General features: G+C 41.0%; 1 protein-coding gene across 1 annotated transcript in view; it reads left to right on the top strand.

Moving 5' to 3' along the window:
• The window catches only part of LOC125271347 (complement C3-like), a 55715-nt gene that overhangs the window by 20316 nt on the left and 15173 nt on the right, over window positions 1-20226 (top strand). The window contains exons 10-26 of the mRNA XM_048195408.1: window positions 1558-1673; window positions 1800-1946; window positions 2042-2245; window positions 2375-2566; window positions 2641-2793; window positions 2875-3004; window positions 3260-3331; window positions 3509-3706; window positions 4891-4996; window positions 6547-6635; window positions 6764-6903; window positions 7196-7408; window positions 7556-7616; window positions 7870-7953; window positions 10539-10742; window positions 10859-10934; window positions 11087-11246. Of these exons, the coding sequence (XP_048051365.1) occupies window positions 1558-1673; window positions 1800-1946; window positions 2042-2245; window positions 2375-2566; window positions 2641-2793; window positions 2875-3004; window positions 3260-3331; window positions 3509-3706; window positions 4891-4996; window positions 6547-6635; window positions 6764-6903; window positions 7196-7408; window positions 7556-7616; window positions 7870-7953; window positions 10539-10742; window positions 10859-10934; window positions 11087-11246 (2345 nt within the window). The remainder of the gene's footprint in view (window positions 1-1557; window positions 1674-1799; window positions 1947-2041; window positions 2246-2374; window positions 2567-2640; window positions 2794-2874; window positions 3005-3259; window positions 3332-3508; window positions 3707-4890; window positions 4997-6546; window positions 6636-6763; window positions 6904-7195; window positions 7409-7555; window positions 7617-7869; window positions 7954-10538; window positions 10743-10858; window positions 10935-11086; window positions 11247-20226) is intronic.

The raw sequence follows: 20226 nt of genomic DNA, 5'->3' as shown, positions 1-20226 counted from the left end.
ATGCTGAAGGGCGGACTGAAGGCATCTGGGGGATGACCGACGGAGACTCGGCAGGTGGATTCTGGTGCGCAGACGGAGAGCTGGCGAACTCCCGCGACGTTGCTGGCTTAGGAGACTGCGGTGATGTACAGGCGACGATCAGCGGAGGTGTAGCTGGAGATCCCGAGGGCTGCGGTGACGTCGGCTCGACCGAGGACAGAGGCGACTCCGAGGGGAAGGAGGAGCCCTCTGTAGCCGAAGGGGTGGAGGGACGGAGAGTACTCGACGTCTCGAAAGTCCGTGGCGGAAGAGGAGGACGACTGACCAAGGGGGAGCCGGCCGGACGAGGGAGGCCGGAGGAGCCGTCAGTCGGAGGGTCTCCGGCGGAACCGTAGCTGGGAGGAGCCTGGACGGAGCCGGCTGGTCGACGGGCCGAGATGGAGCGACGAGGACGGCAGCTGGAGGCGAAGCCACCGGAACCTCTGGCCTATGTGCTGCTGGTGGGAGTGTGACCTGCGGCTCTACGTCACAGGGGTTCCCTGGAGACGGCGCAGGGCAGATGACATCCAGCAGCGATGTAGTAGGAGGACTGGCTGAGCGAGGTGTTGACAGCGTCGATAGGGAATCTGTAAATAAAACACAGTCCATAGTAATGTCTCTGTTAGATGACGAAGGTAAACATGACGGGTGGGTTTGGGTGGGCGTAGACTCATCGCTGAAGTCAATCAGCCAGTCCTCCCTCTCCGTAGTCGAATCTCCCTCGTCCGCAGATGTCGTGGGCTCACACCCCTGGTCAGACGTCTGGTGGAGTTCCACTTCCATGGGCGCTGGTAACCTCTGTCCTCGGGGTCTCGGGATCTGGCTGACCTGTAGCTTCCGGTGGTAACTCTCCGTCTGCGGGGGGCTCCCACGAGTACTCCGCGGTCCGTGGGGAAAGTACGGGCTCTGGGTCTGGCTGTGCTCTGGATCGGGGACGAACGCTCTCCAGACACCTGATAATGGCTTCCATCCAGCAGAGTCCGGAGGTGTCTGGGAGGTCCAGGGGATGATGGTAGTTGGCCCCGATCCAGAACAACGACTTCAGGGTTTCGTCGTCAAAGGGGCAGGAGAGTGCAACACTGATGAATTCCTTGGTGAATAAACAAAAATCGTGGTTATTCTGTGCCACAAGCGTGAATCTACCGCAGAAATCCATCTTTCATTTTTGGATCCGGTATTCTGTTACAGTGGTATCCTAGAGAAGGCGATGAAGGCAGGAGTAGGAACAATAACGTAGTTTAATGACATAAAGCAGTCAGGATACACGTAGAAACAAGTAACATACAACAATACCGGACACTGGACTGAAGACAGGGAGGAACTTAAATACACACACTAATAAGAAACAGCTGGGGATGAAATCAGTGTCCATGGTGAATAACGAGTGGCGGGAGCAAAACACAAAGGAACACGTGACAGTCAAACAACCTGGACGAGACGGTGAACGTAACAGTATACACATTTACATGCATATATGTGAGTGTATATGAGAGGCTGATCATGTGTGTGTGTGTGTGTGTGTGTGTGTGTTTGTTTCAGGCAGTGAAATGGTGGAAGCAGAAAGGAGAGGCATTCAGATTGTGACTTCACCGTACACCATCCACTTCAAAAAAACACCACAATTCTTCAAACCTGGAATGCCCTTCGATATATCGGTAAAAAAAAAAAACATTGACTTTATGAACCTGAAGGGTTATAGGAACTGAGGAACAATTTTACGAATATATTAATAGGCATGATGATGGCTAATGTTTTTTTTCTTTGTCTTGGTTTTATAAAAGGTCTATGTAACAAATCCTGACCAGACCCCTGCTGAAAATGTGGAAGTGGAGGTCAATCCTGGAAGAGTCAAAGGTCATACAACAGCCAATGGCATTGCAAAAGTAACCGTCAACTCTGTAGGAGGATCTTCCAGTCTGGACATCACTGTAAGACATAGAATGCATGATGTAGAACAAGCTATTTGTTTACAGTTATTTGTAGTTGCTGTGAATCAGCAGGAATATTTATTAATTTATTTCAGGCTAAAACCAAAGATCCACAATTAAGCGATGGACAGCAGGCAGTGAAGATGATGAGGGCTCAGGCTTATGTTCCCAAAGGCAACTCCAAGAATTACTTGCACATCGGCATTGATACAACAGAGCTTCAGATCGGTGATCAAATGAAAGTCAATCTGAACACTGGACAAAGTCCAGGAGTTAAAGATCAAGATTATACATACATGGTAAAGATTATGGTTATTTGTTATTCATTTGTACCACCAATGCATCAATTACATCAGTATTTATTTTCTACAACAGCTTGTGCTTGAAGCTGTACAAAGTGCTTGTCTTTTTTACTTGTTCATTTTCAGATCTTGAGTAAAGGTCAGATCGTTCAAGCAGACAGGTTTAAGAGGAAAGGACAATCTCTGGTGACTCTGTCTCTACCTGTAACCAAAGACATGGTGCCGTCCTTCCGCTTCGTGGCTTATTACCATGTGGGCTCGACTGAGGTGGTGTCTGATTCAGTCTGGGTCGACGTGAAGGACACGTGCATGGGAACGGTGGGTCAACTATCACAAGAAATGGTTGACGTGCCAATCAACTAGGTCTGATTCAGTGTCTTTCATTTTAACAGCTCAAGCTTCAGGTGAAGAACAAGATGAATACCTATGGCACAGGAGATGAGGTCAAGCTGCAGATAACTGGAGATCCAGGAGCCCGAGTTGGGCTGGTGGTGGTTGACAAGGCTGTGCATGTCCTTAACAAGAACAGACTCACTCAGACTCAGGTGAAGTATGTTCCTCAGACATAATGGCACAATCAGCTCTGATTTAAAATTCATGTAACTAGTGTCTTTTTGCTCCTCTAGATCTGGGACAGAATAGAGAAACATGACACCGGCTGTACGGCAGGAGGTGGAAGGGACAGTATGGGAGTTTTCAGTGATGCAGGTCTGATGTTTGAGTCACACACCGCAGGAGGAACAAACACCAGAACAAGTATTTATTTTTCCCCCATTTCTTATTCTACAGTTTAATTTACTGAACAAACAGATTCATGAGGGTTCCTGTCGTTGGTCTGATCTTGAATGTTGTACTATGATTTTTCTCTTAAGTTGTTTGGTTCCTTGTGTCATGGTTCCCTGTTTTTTTGGAATATCCATACTTGATTAGATTTAACAGTTCTTGCTGCTCTTGGGTTCTTTAACAGCATTTTTACAATATACTAATTCATTCAAATGAATTGTCCTGTAGTGCCTGAGTGTCCCGTCCCCGCAAAGAGAAAACGAAGAGCTGAGAGTATCCTGCAGGTCACTGGTACACTGGGTGAGATTTTACTATTGCCATTCAAATCAGAAAGTATCTTCTGGGCTTTTTATTACAGTGTTAAAAGATCCAGAGCCCTTCTCATTTAGTTCATGATTTAAGTTTTAGATAATTTCGTCTTTCCCCCAGTAGTTCTCCTACTTCCCTCATTGTTCTACACTAACATTGTCTTTTCAGCTGGTAAATACTCTGGTGAACTGAGGCAGTGCTGCATTGATGGGATGAGAGATAATAAACTCGGCTACACCTGTGAACGAAGAGCCACATACATTGTAGACGGGCAAGAGTGCGCCAAAGCCTTCCTGCACTGCTGCAATGAGATGAAAACCCGCAAAAACATGAAGACAGAAGAGGAGGAGATGATTCTGGCTCGAAGTAAGCATTAACTGTTTAAGGTTGTTCCAATATCTTAAGCTGCCGGATGGCTCCACCATCTCGTGCAGTGCTCTGTGTCAAAATGTAAAGGTTTTACAGTGTTTCCATGATGTTTACCTCAACTGTAAGTGGCACTTACGAAGAAACTGTAAACTGGCGGTCATGTCTGTTAAGCTTTTTCTGTAATTTATAATAGGGAAGGCGTAGGAAGTATTGTAAGGTTTTTGAACTGCGTGAGTTTTACACTTTCAATTCAACGTAAGTTGAATGTGAAAGGTGGTCTCGCAGAAGCTAGATATTTTACTTCATCATTTTTAATTTTTTTTTTCACAAATGCATCGCTTTGCTTCAGTAGGCCTTTTTTAACTCCCCGGAGCCATGTGGAGTATGTTTATGATGGATGGATGTGGATTGGAAGCACTTTCTTCAGCTCAAACTCATTGGTCTCGCTCACTGCCATTATAAAGCTTGGATGCGTCAGGATATTTATTAATATATCTTCCAATTGTGTTCGTGAAAGTTGGCTTGCTTAGTTGGGGACACTTGACATTTGATATTCAACAGTGCTTTGATCTGCCTGCCTTGATACCATTTTCTTTAAGAGCTGCTGTGCAGCCAAAATTATATACCAGTTATCACTGTAAAGCTGCTTTGACACAATCTGCATTGTAAAAAGCGCTATATAAATGAAGGTGAGTTGAATTGACTTGATCAGAAAGAAGAAAGTCATATACACCTAGAATGGCTTGAGGGTGAATAAAGCTTGGGGTAATTTTCATTTGAACTAATGAACTAATCCTTTAAATATCAGCTATAAAGCAGATGTACAGAAGACCATAATAAAATTATCCTTCAGAGTTTGATGGTTATTTTTCATGGATTACACATTTAAATTAGTTAAAAACTACAATGTCTGGTCTCTGCAGAGGATAATCTGTAAGCTTTTATTTCTCTGGATTCATTAAGATAAAGCTGACTTACTTCAGTAAGCACAGAATGAAGCCATTCTCAACTTGAACATGATTCCAGTGGCAGTGATTGATACTGGTATTTTGAATCTTGGGTACTTTGGAAAGTAGGAACTGTGGATAATACTGAAAGTGGATAGTCATCAGACAGAATATTGATGAAATTTATTTGATTATCATTATCTGATGAGTTATTGTTTTTATCTATTACAACAGGTGATGATGATGATGATGACTATTATACAGACTCGGATGAGATTGTTTCACGTACTCAGTTCCCTGAGAGTTGGCTTTGGGAAGAGATTGATCTATGCGATAATTGGTGAGTATTGTAAGAGACTTTTGGACAAAAGCTGTAAATTAAGCCTCATTCTCAAAACAAAGAACATATATTGTTTCTCAATGATTCTTAATATTCTGCATTTTATGCACTGATCTCCACTAGAAGGTTTAGTTTTATCTGCAAAGAAACTGGTTCAAAGTCAACAACATGAAATTACTTCCACTAGTGTCATTCATAAATGTTAATAAAAAACAGTAATAGGAACTTCTAGACCAGAGAGGAGTTTAGAGCCTGACTAAATATTAGAGCTGGAGACAGTTTGAAAATAATGAAAATGAGTGCGGAATACTTTTTTTTTTCTTTTAAAGACAATGGTATTTAATGTGCTTCCTTTATTTAGAAAACACCTGAAACTTGTTTTTCTGGTAAGACATACAGTAATGTTTTTAGGTTGCCCAGCTCATGAAGCTTTTTAGCCTGATATATGGATTTAGATGGTAAACAACCATTAGAAGAGTATTTCTAAACTATTTTTAAACGTACATGGCTCTGTTTTGGAATCACAAACCAAATTTTAAAAATCTAGGTGTAATATTTGAAAGTTTTTCTTTTGACTCATGTTCAGTACACTGTAAAGAACTCCTTTTTTCATCTCAGAAATATTGCTATACTCTGCTCTGTTATCGCTTTCTGTGACTGAAAGGCTTATTAATACTTTTGTGTTTTCCCACACTGACTATTGCAACTCACTGCTGGCTGGGGTTCCTAAATCCACACTTAACAAACTGTAATGTGTGCAAAATTCAGCTGCTAGGATCCTGACCGGAGTCAGGAGAAATGAGCATATTACACCAATTCTCAAGTCCTTGCACTGGCTTCCGGTCAGGTTCCGAGTTGATTTTAAAGTCCTCATGCTTACATATAAGGCACTTCATGGTCTGGCCCCCCAGTATCTGTCTGCACTTTTAACGTTATTCACACCCAAGTGTCACTTACGCTCCTCACAAGCTGGACTATTGGCAGTCCCACAGACAAGGCTGCGTTCTGTAGGGGAAAGGGCCTTCTCATCTTACGCTCCTAGGCTTTGGAATGCACTCCCTCCTCACATCAGAGATGCACAGAATTTAAATATTTTTAAATCTTATTTAAAAACTAATTTTTTTAGGGTAGCTTTTTCTTTATTGTCTTGATTTTTAGTAAATTGTAAAATAGGCGCTATTATTAAATATGAGTCACATATTTCAGGTCTAAACAACTACATTCTCGTCTAAAAAATTATTAAAACAACAGTTCGTGGCACAACAAACAGTATAAGCAAAAATTACAGTGGATTTGCTCAGCTACCATGACGGTCACTTCTAGCTGAGTGATACAAACGGTGAAAAGGTAGGAGTGCTGTTATCACCGTATATGTATTTATATGTATAACTTGTTTTGCTTTGTGTGTGTTGTATTCTCATTTGCTTGTTTTATGTAAAGCGCCTTGAGAAGCTACTTTAAAGGCGCTATATAAAAATAAAGTTGTTATTATTATTATTAGTAGTACTTCAAAATTTGTAATTTTTAAATGTAGTTTTCTCATATTCCAGTCCAGCACCAGTCTCAGATAAAGTGCTCTACCTGAAAGACTCTATTACTACATGGCAGATCTTGGCTGTCAGTCTGTCACCAACACTTGGTAAGGAGTTACCAAGAAGCTGCAAATGCAGAATACATGGTCTGAAAATCATCGTTATCACAATCATTATCACCCTGGAGCTGTTGCTTTAAAGCCTTCTGTGTGTCTGTGTGTGTTTGTCCTCAAAGGCATCTGTGTGGCAGAACCTGAGGAGATTGTCGTTTTTAAACAACTTTTCATTGACCTCAAGATGCCTTATTCAGCTGTGCGCGGAGAACAACTGGAAATCAAGGCCATTATTCACAACTATACACCAAAGAAGCAGAAGGTAGATCCAGTTTGATATTAAATAGTCAGATTTATGATATATAATAAAACATTGTGCATTGTAATAACCATTTCGGCTTGAGTTCACATAATTTACTAATGACAGCATACATGGATTCTGAGAATCATTTCATTTTTTAAGCTGCTTGTGACTCAAACTGAAAAAAGTGTAGGATACTCATCATTGCTAAAACATATTTAACACATAAAACACATTCATATTTGATTTACTTTGGAGGAAGTTTCCTCTAGATATCGAAGCGATTTGTGTCTCATTCTCCTGTTTTCTCCAGGTGCGAGTGGAGTTTATGGAGACAGAAGATGTTTGCAGTTTTGCCAGTAAGAAAGGCAAATACAGAACAATAGTAAACGTTGACAAAGACTCCAGCATAGCGGTTTCATATGTGATTATTCCCATGACACTGGGAAATCACATGATTGAGGTGAAAGCTTCAGCATATGATTCTGTCCACACTGATGGAGTGAGAAAGAGCCTGAAGGTGGTGGTACGTCTGATGGGAATTCTGTTTCATTTCATTTGGTTGTTTTTTACAAATAATAATCAATAGGTGATTGTCATATTTTGAATAGATAAACTAGAGCATTACAGGTAGTTAACTCTCTCTCTCTCTCTCTCTCTCTCTCTCTCTCAGTCGGAGGGTGTGCTGGTTTCATTACAAACCAAAAACGTGGAGCTCAATCCTGTTAAGAATGGTGAGATTTACTGTGAACCATGGAAACTTTATTCTTCATCATAAAATCATTTAATGTCAGTTTACTTCTATCTAGTCAAGACAAAAACATCTAATTACGAATATCATTATAGTTCCAGCCAATCGAGATCACAATCACCTGCTCTTCTTCTTGCTCAATACTCAGCAGATGTGTGAAAATCTGATCAGCACATGACCCATGACTCTTCCTTCATCTTCCTGTTCTTCTCTGTTTCTCATCCCAAATGAAACAGGGGAAAAACCTGTAGTTGTTAAAGCTGAAATACCACCTGATCGGGTTCCAGACACACCTGCTAACACATTCATCAAAATTACTGGTAAGGAAAAAGGTGTTTTCATGAATGTTCAATGACTATTTCTTAAAAGTTGTTGCATGTTTTGTTTAACTAGAGTTAAAAAGCCTTATAGCTACAATCATTTGGGTACATCTGTATTCCTCAATGTCCACAACAAATTTGTATTACTTGTCAGTGTTGATTAAGTTACTTCAAAAGAGTAATTAATTACTAATTACATCATCAATGTTGTATTTAAAATACATTTCTAATTACTCTGTCTGAAAAGAAATGTAATTACTCAATAAGTAACTTACTAATTACTTAAAATCCCTATAAACCTTGACAGGATAGACAATAGAAAGGAAACTCCTTTAATAATTTAAGCCAGGTTCACACTGTGCTATTTTGGCCATGATTTGGTCGTCTGAGACACATTTTGAGAATCCTAAAAGATTCCTGTAATCCTAGGCTAAAATCTGTAGTCTTTGATCGCTAGTTTGACATGTTCACAGACAGCCGATTAATGACCGCTGCGATCAAATTTTACCTCAGATTAAATTCTGGCAGTGTCAGAAGATTTGGCACACAGTCCTGCAGTGTGACTTCTCCTACGACGAATGTCAAATTGTCTTCGCTTTTCAAGATAAGCCATGATCAAAATTAACGCTAGAGATGTCTTTTTAGCCACTATTTCAGTCCCATGTGTAATGCAGCTCACAGTCACAGAACGTGTATGGGTTGATGTAAAACTCCGGACAAAATTTAATGCGCGCATCTGTTTTTGACGTGTCTTGACTGTTATACAGTCTGACATAAATGACAGCTGAGATCCCACAGTGTGACATAATGTTCGTACAGTCTGATAAGGAACAATCGTAAAGGACTATTATAAATCGCACAATGTGCACCCGGCATTAGTCAAACATGGAATAGTTTAGCCTTTTATAGCTTTTTAAACCATTCTAACTTTATTAAAACATACTATAATTTTATTTACTTTATAATAATTAAATTTTTTTGTAACAAATAGGGATGTTACTATACCAAATATCTAGTAGTTGGTACTGATACCACCAAAAGTGCACAATACTCGATACCACAGTAAAAATATATAAAAATACAAATAAAACAATGCTATAAATTTTTTTCCAGGTAGGTCTGCACTCGCTTCTTGGTGCAAAGCTGCGAACTCAAGCGTAACTGCACTACAGCTAACAATTTTAAAGAGGCAGTGTTCACTTTTACCTTTAGATAACAAATTTAGATTTTAAATTCAATATTGATTTAAACAGAAGTAACTGTAATTAAATTACCTAAAAATGAACAGTAATCCCTTACTTTACTTTTTCAGTGGATAAGTAATTTAATTACAGTAACGCGTTACTTAGTAAGGTGTTACACCCAACACTGCTTGTTGTATGAAGATTGTATCGCAGTACGTCATGCTGAGGCTGGTTTGTAATAATTGTAATCAAGCTTTTGTCACTGCATGTGCCTCATCCAATTGAGTTTTCGTGTTCCACTTACATAAATGTGTCTCCACAAAACAACATCTTCAGTCTCCAAGCTATTTTCTCCAAGGACATTCAAAGAAAATAAGCAAAAAGCTGCAGTGGTGCATTTTGTATCATTCATTAGCTTAATTCAAGCTGCTTTCTGTCAATTTTGCAGATTGCTAAAAACTTTGGCTCCCTTCACTTCTGATCCCCATTAGCACATTTCACTGTGGGACTTGGTTCTAAAGTAGGGTTTTACATTAGTCATCTGAAAATTTTAAATTTGCGTTTTGTAAATGCAACCTCTGTTTAAAACATTTTAATTCGGTGCAACTCAAAATGAGTTGTTCAGCAGTAAACTGTCCTAACCAACCTACAGGATCTGACGAATCACTGAGTTTTTTTTTTTGGAAAAAGCAGGTGATCGTTATCTGGCAGTTACTAATTATTTTTATGTGTATAAAATAATAATTATGAGGACAAAACTAATCCTACTCTAGTTAATTAAAGAGCACTGTTGTAGAAACCATTCAAAAATAGAATCCTTGCCCTGTATGGTATCCCTGTAGAAGCTGATTAGGACAAAACTCTGATTAACATGGAAAAGATTTTGTGTTGGGTCTGGTTAGGACATGTTGTGAGTCTTCTGATCTCTCCTCAGGACGAGCACTGTCTATCCCACACTCTAGTTCAAACCACAGCCTGGGCGTAGTTTATGAAAATAAATATTAATAAAATTTTAATGGAACACACTAGAAATGTATTGCACGTAAACAATTTCCATATACACTATTTATAGGGGATGTTACAATGAACAATTCTTGACTGTTGACAATTCTTTCAGTTTTCTTTTATGGAATATTGTAGTATTTATTGTAAATTATTTATCTGTGCTGATCATTATTATTTTAAATGAATATGCCCTCGTAATCTTTAATCAAAGTAATTGCATCCCTCTTGCAATGACATCTCTTATTACGTTTTACTGGCACAATGGCAGGACAACCTGTCACTCACATGAGATGAACCAGTAACAAACCACAATAATCCAATCAGTTCAGCTCATCATAAAAAAAATAAAAAATAAAAAAAAAATCTCAGCCTGAATTTCCTCTTTTATCCTTTCAGGTGAAGAGATCTCTCAGACAGTTGAGCAGGCCATCAGTGGAGACTTCATGGGTCGTCTTATTGTCCAGCCCAGTGGATGTGGAGAGCAGAACATGATCAGTATGACTCTACCTCTCACTGCCACTCATTATCTGGACAACACCAATCAGTGGGAGGCTGTTGGCATGGGCCGCCGTAATGAAGCCGTTAAACATATCAACACAGGTCAGCAGGATAACAGATTTAAAGAATTTGACTATGGTTTGAAATAAAATTAAAAAATAGGAAAACAAATAATAAACAAATAAATATATTTTTTCTTTATCTTTTTTTGTATTAAGGTTATCAACGGCAGCTGAGCTACCGTAAATCAGATGGATCCTATGCTGCCTACCTCCAGAGGCCGAGCAGCACATGGTATTTTCATTTCATTTCAAATCAATTTAATTTGTTTTTATTTATTTTCATGCCCAGTTTCTCCTGTCATATTTAATTATTTTATGTTTTTATGATTATTAGTAACAAATTATTATTTGCTACCAATTTGCATTTGTTTCTGTCTATTAAAGGCTGACAGCGTATGTGGCCAAAGTCTTCGCCATGGCCAATAACTTTGTTGCTATACAGGACAATGTGATCTGCAGCGCCCTCAAGTGGCTGGTTCTCAACAAACAACTGCCAGATGGCTCCTTTAAAGAGGATTCAGCTGTAATTATGAGTAGTATGATGGTAAGTTGAACATCACTATGACTAGAGTTGGGAATTGAAAATCAATTTCAGAATACCTAAGGTCAGGAATCGGATACTTGTGATCAAATGAAAATTTTGATTCTGCTTATCGATTCCTGTGTGCGCATTTTACAGTTTTTCTCAATCGATTTGACACATTTCTCCAAACTTGGGTCAGCTTTTTTTATTGGCTTTACACAATTCACAAATATTTATATACGATTTGTCCAAACACAATAAACAAAACTCTGGAATTTATCATATTATCAAATGCACTTAGTATGTTTTTAATTTGCCCCAAAATTATAACTGCTTGGTTAATAATAGACACAACACAAGAAATCCAGTTCCCTTTCACGGTCGATGTACGTCAGTAGTGACCAACGAATTGGGATATCGCCAGAAAGCCCTATCAGCTTCGAGTGAAACTAAACAAGCCAGTGGAATTGGCATGTGATATTTGCATAATGCGCACCACTCCCGGCATGTGGGTATAAATACGGTAACGGATGCAATCGCACTCTGTCTTTCGCTTCTGAGCCAACCTGTTGTGTTCCTGCCATTGACTGAGAGTGAACTTCTCAAGCCTGTGAAGAGCCTTTGTTTTGCAGTGCTGGTGTTAAGGCACCCTACAGCGAAGCCGCAAGCTTTACACAGAGTGAGCTTCTCAAGCTATTATAGAGCTCTCAACTGCTGTTTTCACAGCATTGTTTCTGCCCTGTTGGTTTGCGATTTAGTCCGGATCCTCTGTGCGTGTGGCTCGGGGAGTGGTGTACCTGCAGTAACATCGCAGCTGTTCCCTGTGTGCTTCAGCACAAAGAACAAGAGCTGAATTTCCCCCTTCTAAAAGAGCTTATCAGACGAACCCTGCATCTTTTGCAAGATGTCATTTCGTCTGTGCGTTACTGGATGCGGTCGTTCCCTGGTCCCCGCTGATGGTCACAATCTCTGTGTCACATGCCTGGTTGTTCAGCATGCTGAGGCATTCCTTTGTTCTCAGGGAGCAGGGGTCCCCTCCCCTATGCTCCATTCGGCCGTTTTCTCTGGCTCCGGTCAGGGGAATGGCGCATCGGCGTGAAGGAAGGGTGACTCGAGGATCACGGTTAGGGCTTCCCCGCTCTGCGGGCCCCTATCCCCTCTACAACACTGGGGCCTGTGGTGTTGCTGGAGGATCTTGCTGGTCCCTTTGTCGAGCGACCAGTCGTTTCCTATGGTGCGCCGACAGACGAACAGATGTCGATTGCAGCATTGGAAGGTGAGCTGGTGGCCTCAGGATAAAGACTTGGCTGCGTTGCCTCCCTCCGGGACCATAGCGTTGCCCGAGCCCAATCCCGAGTTAGGCTATTCTTTCCCGGGCCACCTCAGCTGGACAATTGGTTTCTCGCGGCGGCCTGTGCTGGTCCTCAGGGTCCTGCCCCGTTACCATTCTTTCCGGAAGTGCATGAAGAGGTGACCAAATCTTGGAGAACGCCGTATAGCGTTCGTGCCAGGCCTGTGTAACCCCTCTACCCAGGTCCTACTTGCCACGCTCTGCGCAGGCCTCGAACCTGGGTCTCTGGCATGGGAGTCGGACACTCTAACAAGGAGGCTAAAGGTTGCAACCTCTAGCATCAGTCGCTAGAGCATCTCTTGAGATCAGAGGAGTGAGGAACTACTAGCTGGCCTCCGTTACACCTGGTCCCTCTTCCGCCTTCACCACTCTGTATGGCGGGGAGGCTAAGGAGTACGCTGGGATCCCCCCAGTCGAGCATGCTGTTGCAATGCAACTGTGTCCAACGACCGCTGGTTGCTGCAGTGAACCGTGTTTCCCATCCTGGGCCTGTAAATTCTCCTCAAGCTTGACGGAGAAAGCTTACAGAGTCTGTTGGCAGGCTGCCTCTGCCTTGCATGCCATGGCCCTGCTACAGGTCTATCAGTACAAAGTGCTCCTGGACATGCCCCAGGGAGGTCTTGACCAACAGCTGCTGGGGGAGCTGCGTGCTGCCACCAGCCTTGCCCTTCGGGCGACTAAGGTGACGTGGCGCCCAGCCTGCTCAGACCCCAGCCAAGCCAGGTGGCAAGAGATCAAGGAAGCGATCCTGAGATGGGCGACTTGGAAGAGAGGATGTCAGCTCTTCGGGAGATGATTCCTGCATCTCTCTCTCCCCTGGAGGAGGGCCGGGCGGAATTTGTGTGTCGTATTATCCCGCCGCTGGCTCTCCAGAGTCCAGAAGTACCCACCTTTTCACAAAGAGAGCTGTTTCCCAATCCTCCAGGTCCCAAGATGGAGATATGAATATGAAAGATATGAAAGTTTGTGTCCTTCAGGTCGATTGCTGTGAACCAATCCTGGGGACGGATGCATTTTCTGCGTAAGCATCTTGTACGGCAGCCTGTGAAGGGACCGATTCAGGACACGCAGATCCAGGATTGGCCGTAGCTGCTGGCGAGTTGAGAGGGGGCTGAGAGTGGCGATGTGGGGCCAGCAATGCCCTAAAAAGGAAAGGCAGTATGTTCCGTGTCCCTGTGACACCGAACTGCCACCGTACCATCACGCATTGGTCGGACCCTTTATTTCTGCAGGCAGGAGTTCCCCTCAAACAAGTGTCCAGGCATGCTGTGGTCTACCCAGATACCTCTGCCACCAGGTGGGGAACCACGTACAACGGGCATGCAGTGTCGGGTCTGTGGATGGGGCCTCCACTGCATTGGCATATCAGTTGCCTCGAGTTTCTAGCAGTACATCTTGCACTGGGCCGCTTCAAGGAGCTGTTGTCAGACAAGCATATACTGGTCCACTCTGACAACTCGCAACTGGTCAACTCGCCCGCCATCTCTTGCTATGGAGTCAGAAATATCTGAGGTCGCTATGTGGCATTTACGTCCCAGGCGTGCTCAACTGTGCAGTCGACGAGCTCTCACAGCAGCTTCCACTTCCGGGCGAAAGAATTGGCATCCCTAATGTCATTTGGGAGAGAGTTCCACTGTTTTGGAGCATACGATGAAAAGGCCCTGTCACCCCTGGATCGTAACCGTGTTTTGGGGACAGATAAGGGACCGTGCTGTGAAGATGAATTGCAAGTTGGTGTGTAAGATGTTAAAAGATCTGCCAAATATTGTGGAGCCTTATATGTAAGCATTAAAATTTTAAAATCTATACGGTATTTAACAGGAGGCCAGTGCAACGTCTTCAAAACAGGAGTTATATGGTCAGTTAAAAATTATAGCTGCTGAATTCTGCAAGTATTGCAATTTGTTAAGAGAGGATTTGGACACTCCAGCAAGGAGAGCATTGCAATAATCAATTTGTGAGAAAACAAAAGAATTAATCAATTTTTCAGCAACAGAAAAGAACAACATAGGCCGAATACGTGCAGTATTTCTAAGATGAAAAATTAGGTCTTTACCGTGTTCTGGACAAAAGGCTCGAATGACAGAGTGACGTCAAAGATAACACCAAGATTTTTTAGTTTACTGTGTAGCTCTAGGGCAACACCATCAACTGAAAGATCTATAAAAGCAGCATTTCGCAGTTGGTGGGGAGATCCAAGAAGCATAACTTTAGTTTTAGAGCTATTCAGACAGATACAATTTTTAGATATCCACAACTTAATCTCAGAAATACAGCTGGAAAGATGAGGGACATTCACAAATTGACTAGGTTGAGAATGTATATAAATCTGAGTATCATCAGCATAGAAGTGGTAGCAGAGGTTAAGGGATCTTAATAGCTGACCAAGAGGATAAATATTAATGCTGAAAATCAGGGGATCAAGAACTGAGCCCTGTGGGACACCAGTACAAACAGGGTCCACATCAGATCTGAAACCATCCATAAAAACAAATTGAGTGTGACCTGTAAAATATGACCTAAACCAATCTAGGGCAGTTCCAGATACACCAAAGACAATTTCCAGTCTATTTAGTAAAAGCATGTGGTCAACAGTGTCAAAGGCTGAACTAAGATCGAGTAAAATGAAAATCGAGAGACCGCCAGATTTAGAAGCTAACAGTAAATCATTAACCCTTTCGCACGTAAGTTTAAAATATTCTGGCTGACCCCCAGCATGAGTTTTTTAAGGCGACCGTTATTTAGAACGTTTCACTTTATGGTTTCCATGGTGACGCGTCATTGCTTGTTACGTGACACACCGCAGCACTGTATGAATGATGATCTTCTTTAATTTAATTTTTCCTTTTTTATTCAAAATATTCACAAATTTGTTAACTATAGCATGAAATATCTAATATTCTGATTGCCAAATATGTGCAAGTGGATGTGTTTTGCTGTTTAAACACCTTTATAATGATCATGTTAGTTGAGCCATATGCGCTATGGGCGCCGCCATGTTAGTTTGCGCCGCACAGAGAATCGAATCTGTTGGATTTACAACACGTTAATTTATCCACTTCTCCCGAAATACATGAAAGTAAGTGTGTCTGTGAACTGGGGAAGAATAGAGTAAGCTTTAAATTTACTTTCACAATGTGTATCTGATATGAATAAAACCTGTTGTCTTATTATAATGGAAAGGGTTGTTATTTCTGCCTCTATAGACATCATTGTGTATTTTACAAACTCCACATATATTGTTTTGTTAGTACTCATGTGTATTTAAATGTCTGAAACCTAAAATAAACATTATTTGGTTGAAAACACTGCATATATGTAATATATGAAAAGCGCTGCGCGCGTCCGTCTCTGGTTTAGCGCCAATTAAAGCGCACACCCATTTGAATTTGGCAGTTGATCACGTGATGCACTGAACGTTCTAATCACACCGGTGTGATCGTACACGTCAAAGGGTTAAATTGCAGATGAAATCAAAATCGATCCTATTTACTTTGTTAGTGCATATTACTAGTCTTGTGGTGAACAATTAATCCGTGCAAGTTAAAACACAGAAAAATCTTTTTTGTCGCGGTAATCTTTAATCAAAATCTGAAAAGTTACTGAAAAGAATGGCGTTCCTTCTCTGATAACGTTAGTTTGACGGCTTGGGTTGGAAACACGTAAACCACTCTTCTGCGACCGTGTGTCTGCTATGAGCGAGATATGGAGAGGAGGAGCGCTAAAGTAAAACTCTGCCCTCTGTTCAATATTCTGTTTCACTTGGAAATACGTCACAACACTTGAGAAAAGTCGTTTGCAACTTCCGGTTCACGCGGACTTTAACAACTTTAACCAGGGCTGTTTCAGTGCTGTGCTGTGCAAACCCAGATTGAAGGGGCCCAAACAGATTATTGACTGATAAATGGTTGTGTAATTGAGACGAAACAACACCCTCTAAAATTTTAGCAATAAATGGAAGATGAGAAATTGGACGAAAGTTACTGAGATTGTTCGAATCACTGTTTTGCTTTTTTAATATGGGAGTGACAGCAGCAGTTTTAAGTGCTGTTGGCACAACACCAGTAGCCAAGGAGTCATTTATTATAGTAAGAACAACAGGGCACAAGTAACCAAAACAGAATTTAAATAAAGTAGAAGGCAGGGGAGTATAGAAGTGAAAGCTTTCATACAAGATACCTGTGCACAAAAGACTCAGAGGTGACTAAAGAAAAGGGGTTACAGGAAAAACTTTGCGAACGTTATTAATTTTTAAATTGAAGAATTTAAGAAAATCATTGCATGTCTGAACTGACGCAGTTTAGGTATTCGCACCATCTACTTTCAATAGACTGTTAATAATGTGAAAAAGGGTTATTATGATTATTATCAATAATCTGAGTATGAATAGTATGAAGACCTTGCAGTGTCATTTTCTGCTTCATATTGGCCCAAACTGGTTTTCCAAGCTTGATTAAAAAACTGACAAGCCAGAACCACACCATTTACGCTCCAGTTTGCGACATTCCACCTTCTTTGAATGCAAATCGTCATTATACCAGGGAGCTGTATGTACAAATGAGAAATTGCGTGTTTTAATAGGTGCAAACATGTCCAAATTGGCAGCAAGAGCATTATTAAGTAAAATAATTTTATGCTCAGAAGGGACAGAAGACAAATCATCCAGGCATGCATTAATAGAATTAGAAAAAGCTACAGGGTCAACTGATTGCCATTTATGGAAAGAGACAGTACGTGCAACAGACCTTAAAGCTGCAGTAGGTAACTTGTAAAAATGTATTTTTTACATATTTGTTAAACCTGTCATTATGTCCTGACAGTAGAATATGAGACAGATAATCTGTGAAAAAATCAAGCTCCTCTGGCTCCTCCCAGTGGTCCTATTGCCATTTGCAGAAATACACCGCTCCCGGTAAGAAACAACCAATCAGAGCCAGGAGGAGTGTCTTATCAAGCTCTTGTGCACGCTGATCACACCCCTCTCGTGCACAGCGCGTACAGGCGTTCAAATTCAAGATTACCGGTGTGCCGCAGCTTTGCTTATGGCGGACGAACAATCCAAAACTGCCAATTCCTTGAGTGGCACCTGCTCATAAAATAAAGACGGGTAAACAGAAAAAGACAGATGACGATGATAAAAAAGCCAAAAAGAAAGAATTAGATAGAGCCCGAAATAAAACGAGGGTAAATATCGGAGCGGCTTTTCCGAGGTGGAGGGAGCTACGTGTCCTGAAAGGATTAAAAACCGATGCAGAGTTAGCCACATTTCTGCTTGACAAGTAAGTATCCCTGCTCTTCCCCGTCTCCCACGTCCCCTGCCTGATGCTCCGCGCACACCATGGCTTCCTCTTCTCCACACCCGTTGACTCCTCGAAGTCGCTATGGGTGTGAATTCCTCGTCGGAGCCCATTGACTCAGTGTCAAAACTCTAGCCGCATAACATACAGATAAAATGTCACGCACTGTGCAAAGCAACTATTGAAACCTACTAATTCAGTGGCTTGTCATGTTGCTGAAATAATGTACTAGCAAACCTTATTTAGCATTACATATCGATAGAATAATTACTTGCATACTGTAACGTTAGTTACCGTTATATTATCTTACTAGCTATTTATTACTTATAGAAATAGTGCAACGTCATATAGTTACATTACATGTATTGCAAAATACGTAATGTTTTGAGGACCAAGTTTGTAGTCAAAGTATGGGCAGGCCATAGTCAATGTAAATCATATTGTTGATGTTTCGTCCGTACCAGTGAATGTGTCATAACTGTTTATTGCTTGCTTACTAGCCTGTGCGTTCACGGCAGGCTCCGTTGTGATGGGGGAGGAGCTGTGGAGGGAGGGCTGTAGCGCAGCAGAGAGCACCTGTGAGTTGTGCTTGTTCAAATTTTCAGGCTAAATCAACATTTTCTAAAAACTCCCTACTGCAGCTTTAAAGAATTAAAAAAGATGCCTGAATTATCAGAGAGACCAACATCTACAGTAGAGATATTTGACACAAAAGCATAATTTGGAAGTAACTATATGGAAGTAAATTAATGCCAAATGTTTTTGAAATAAAAAGCATGTTGAATTGCACTAATTGAAAAAAAAAAATGCATTACATTAGCTGTGCTTGCATTTAGATGCATTGTATTTTTAAGGCTTGCATTTTTATGGGCTGAAATTCAACATGGTTGTATATTTAAGCTGTGAATATTTCAATTAAAAATATTTCACACACATTTTCATTATTAAAAATTCAATAATTTATATTATTGAATAATTTATATACCTTTCAGATTTCACTTCCAAAATATTCATTCTGTTTAAAAATACAACCTAATTCAGTGGTTCAAATTCAGCAGAAAATTCAACATTTCACATCCGGGAACTGCAGGAAAAGCAGTAGAGTACCGATGCACGATCTCCATCTGCTGTTAGTCTTCTTAACCGCTAGCGGCTGTTTACGAAGACCAGTATGGCTATTAAGTCATCATTCATTCATAAAAACGGATTTACAGAAATAGAGCAAGTGGTAAGTGAATGTGTGATGATTATCAGGGCTAGTATAAATGCAGAAAAGCTGATAAAGACACAAAAGCTGCGTTTAATTCAGTATCTTTATGGTTACTTTCCCTGTGTAGGCTACAGCTTTCTCTACAGTGAACGAGATTATAACATTATTGCCCAATGCTGGTGTACAGATCAAACGTTAAATCTGAGGTAGACATATATTTCTCTCTGTTGTTAAGTTTCCTTAACTTGCCTATTTTGGGGCATCATTAAATATGAGCCGATTCATGCTGCGGCCCCTTTAAATATGGCGCTTCCCTGCCCACGGAGCTCGCGCTTGCCTTTAACAGCATAAACAAAGTTTACACAGCTAATATAACCCTCAAAATGGATCTTTACAAAGTGTTCGTCATGCATGCTGCATGCATGCGTCGGATTATGTAAGTATTGTATTTATTTGGATGTTTACACATGATTCTGAATGAGTTTGAGGCTGTGCTCAGTGGCTAACGGCTAATGCTACACTGTTGGAGAGATTTATAAAGAATGAAGTTGTGTTTATGAATTATACAGACTGCAAGTGTTTAATAATGAAAATAGCGACGGCTCTCTTGTCTCCGTGAATAAACAATGGTAACTTTAACCACATTTAACAGTACATTAGCAACATGCTAACGAAACATTTAGAAAGACAGTTTACAAATATCACTAAAAATATCATGTTATCATGGATCATGTCAGTTATTATTGCTCCATCTGCCATTTTTCGCTATTGTTCTTGCTTGCTTACCTAGTCTGATGATTCAGCTGTACACAGATCCAGACGTTAATACTGGCTGCCCTTGTGTAATGCCTTTCATAATGTTGGGAACATGGGCTGGCATATGCAAATATTGGGGGCGTACACCCCGACTGTTACGTAACAGTCGGTGTTATGTTGAGATTCGCCTGTTCTTCTGAGGTCTTTTAAACAAATGAGATTTATATAAGAAGGAGGAAACAATGGAGTTTGAGACTCACTGTATGTCATTTCCATGTACTGAACTCTTGTTATTCAACTATGCCGAGGTAAATTCAATTTTTAATTCTAGGGCACCTTTAACACAGCTTAATGGACTCGTACAGTGATATAAAAGACCAAACTCGC

Source organism: Megalobrama amblycephala, linkage group LG7, assembly GCF_018812025.1.
Source record: "Megalobrama amblycephala isolate DHTTF-2021 linkage group LG7, ASM1881202v1, whole genome shotgun sequence".
Lineage (NCBI taxonomy): Eukaryota > Metazoa > Chordata > Actinopteri > Cypriniformes > Xenocyprididae > Megalobrama > Megalobrama amblycephala.
The sequence above is the reverse complement of the archived record's forward strand: the minus strand, read 5'-3'. Positions and strand labels throughout refer to the sequence as shown.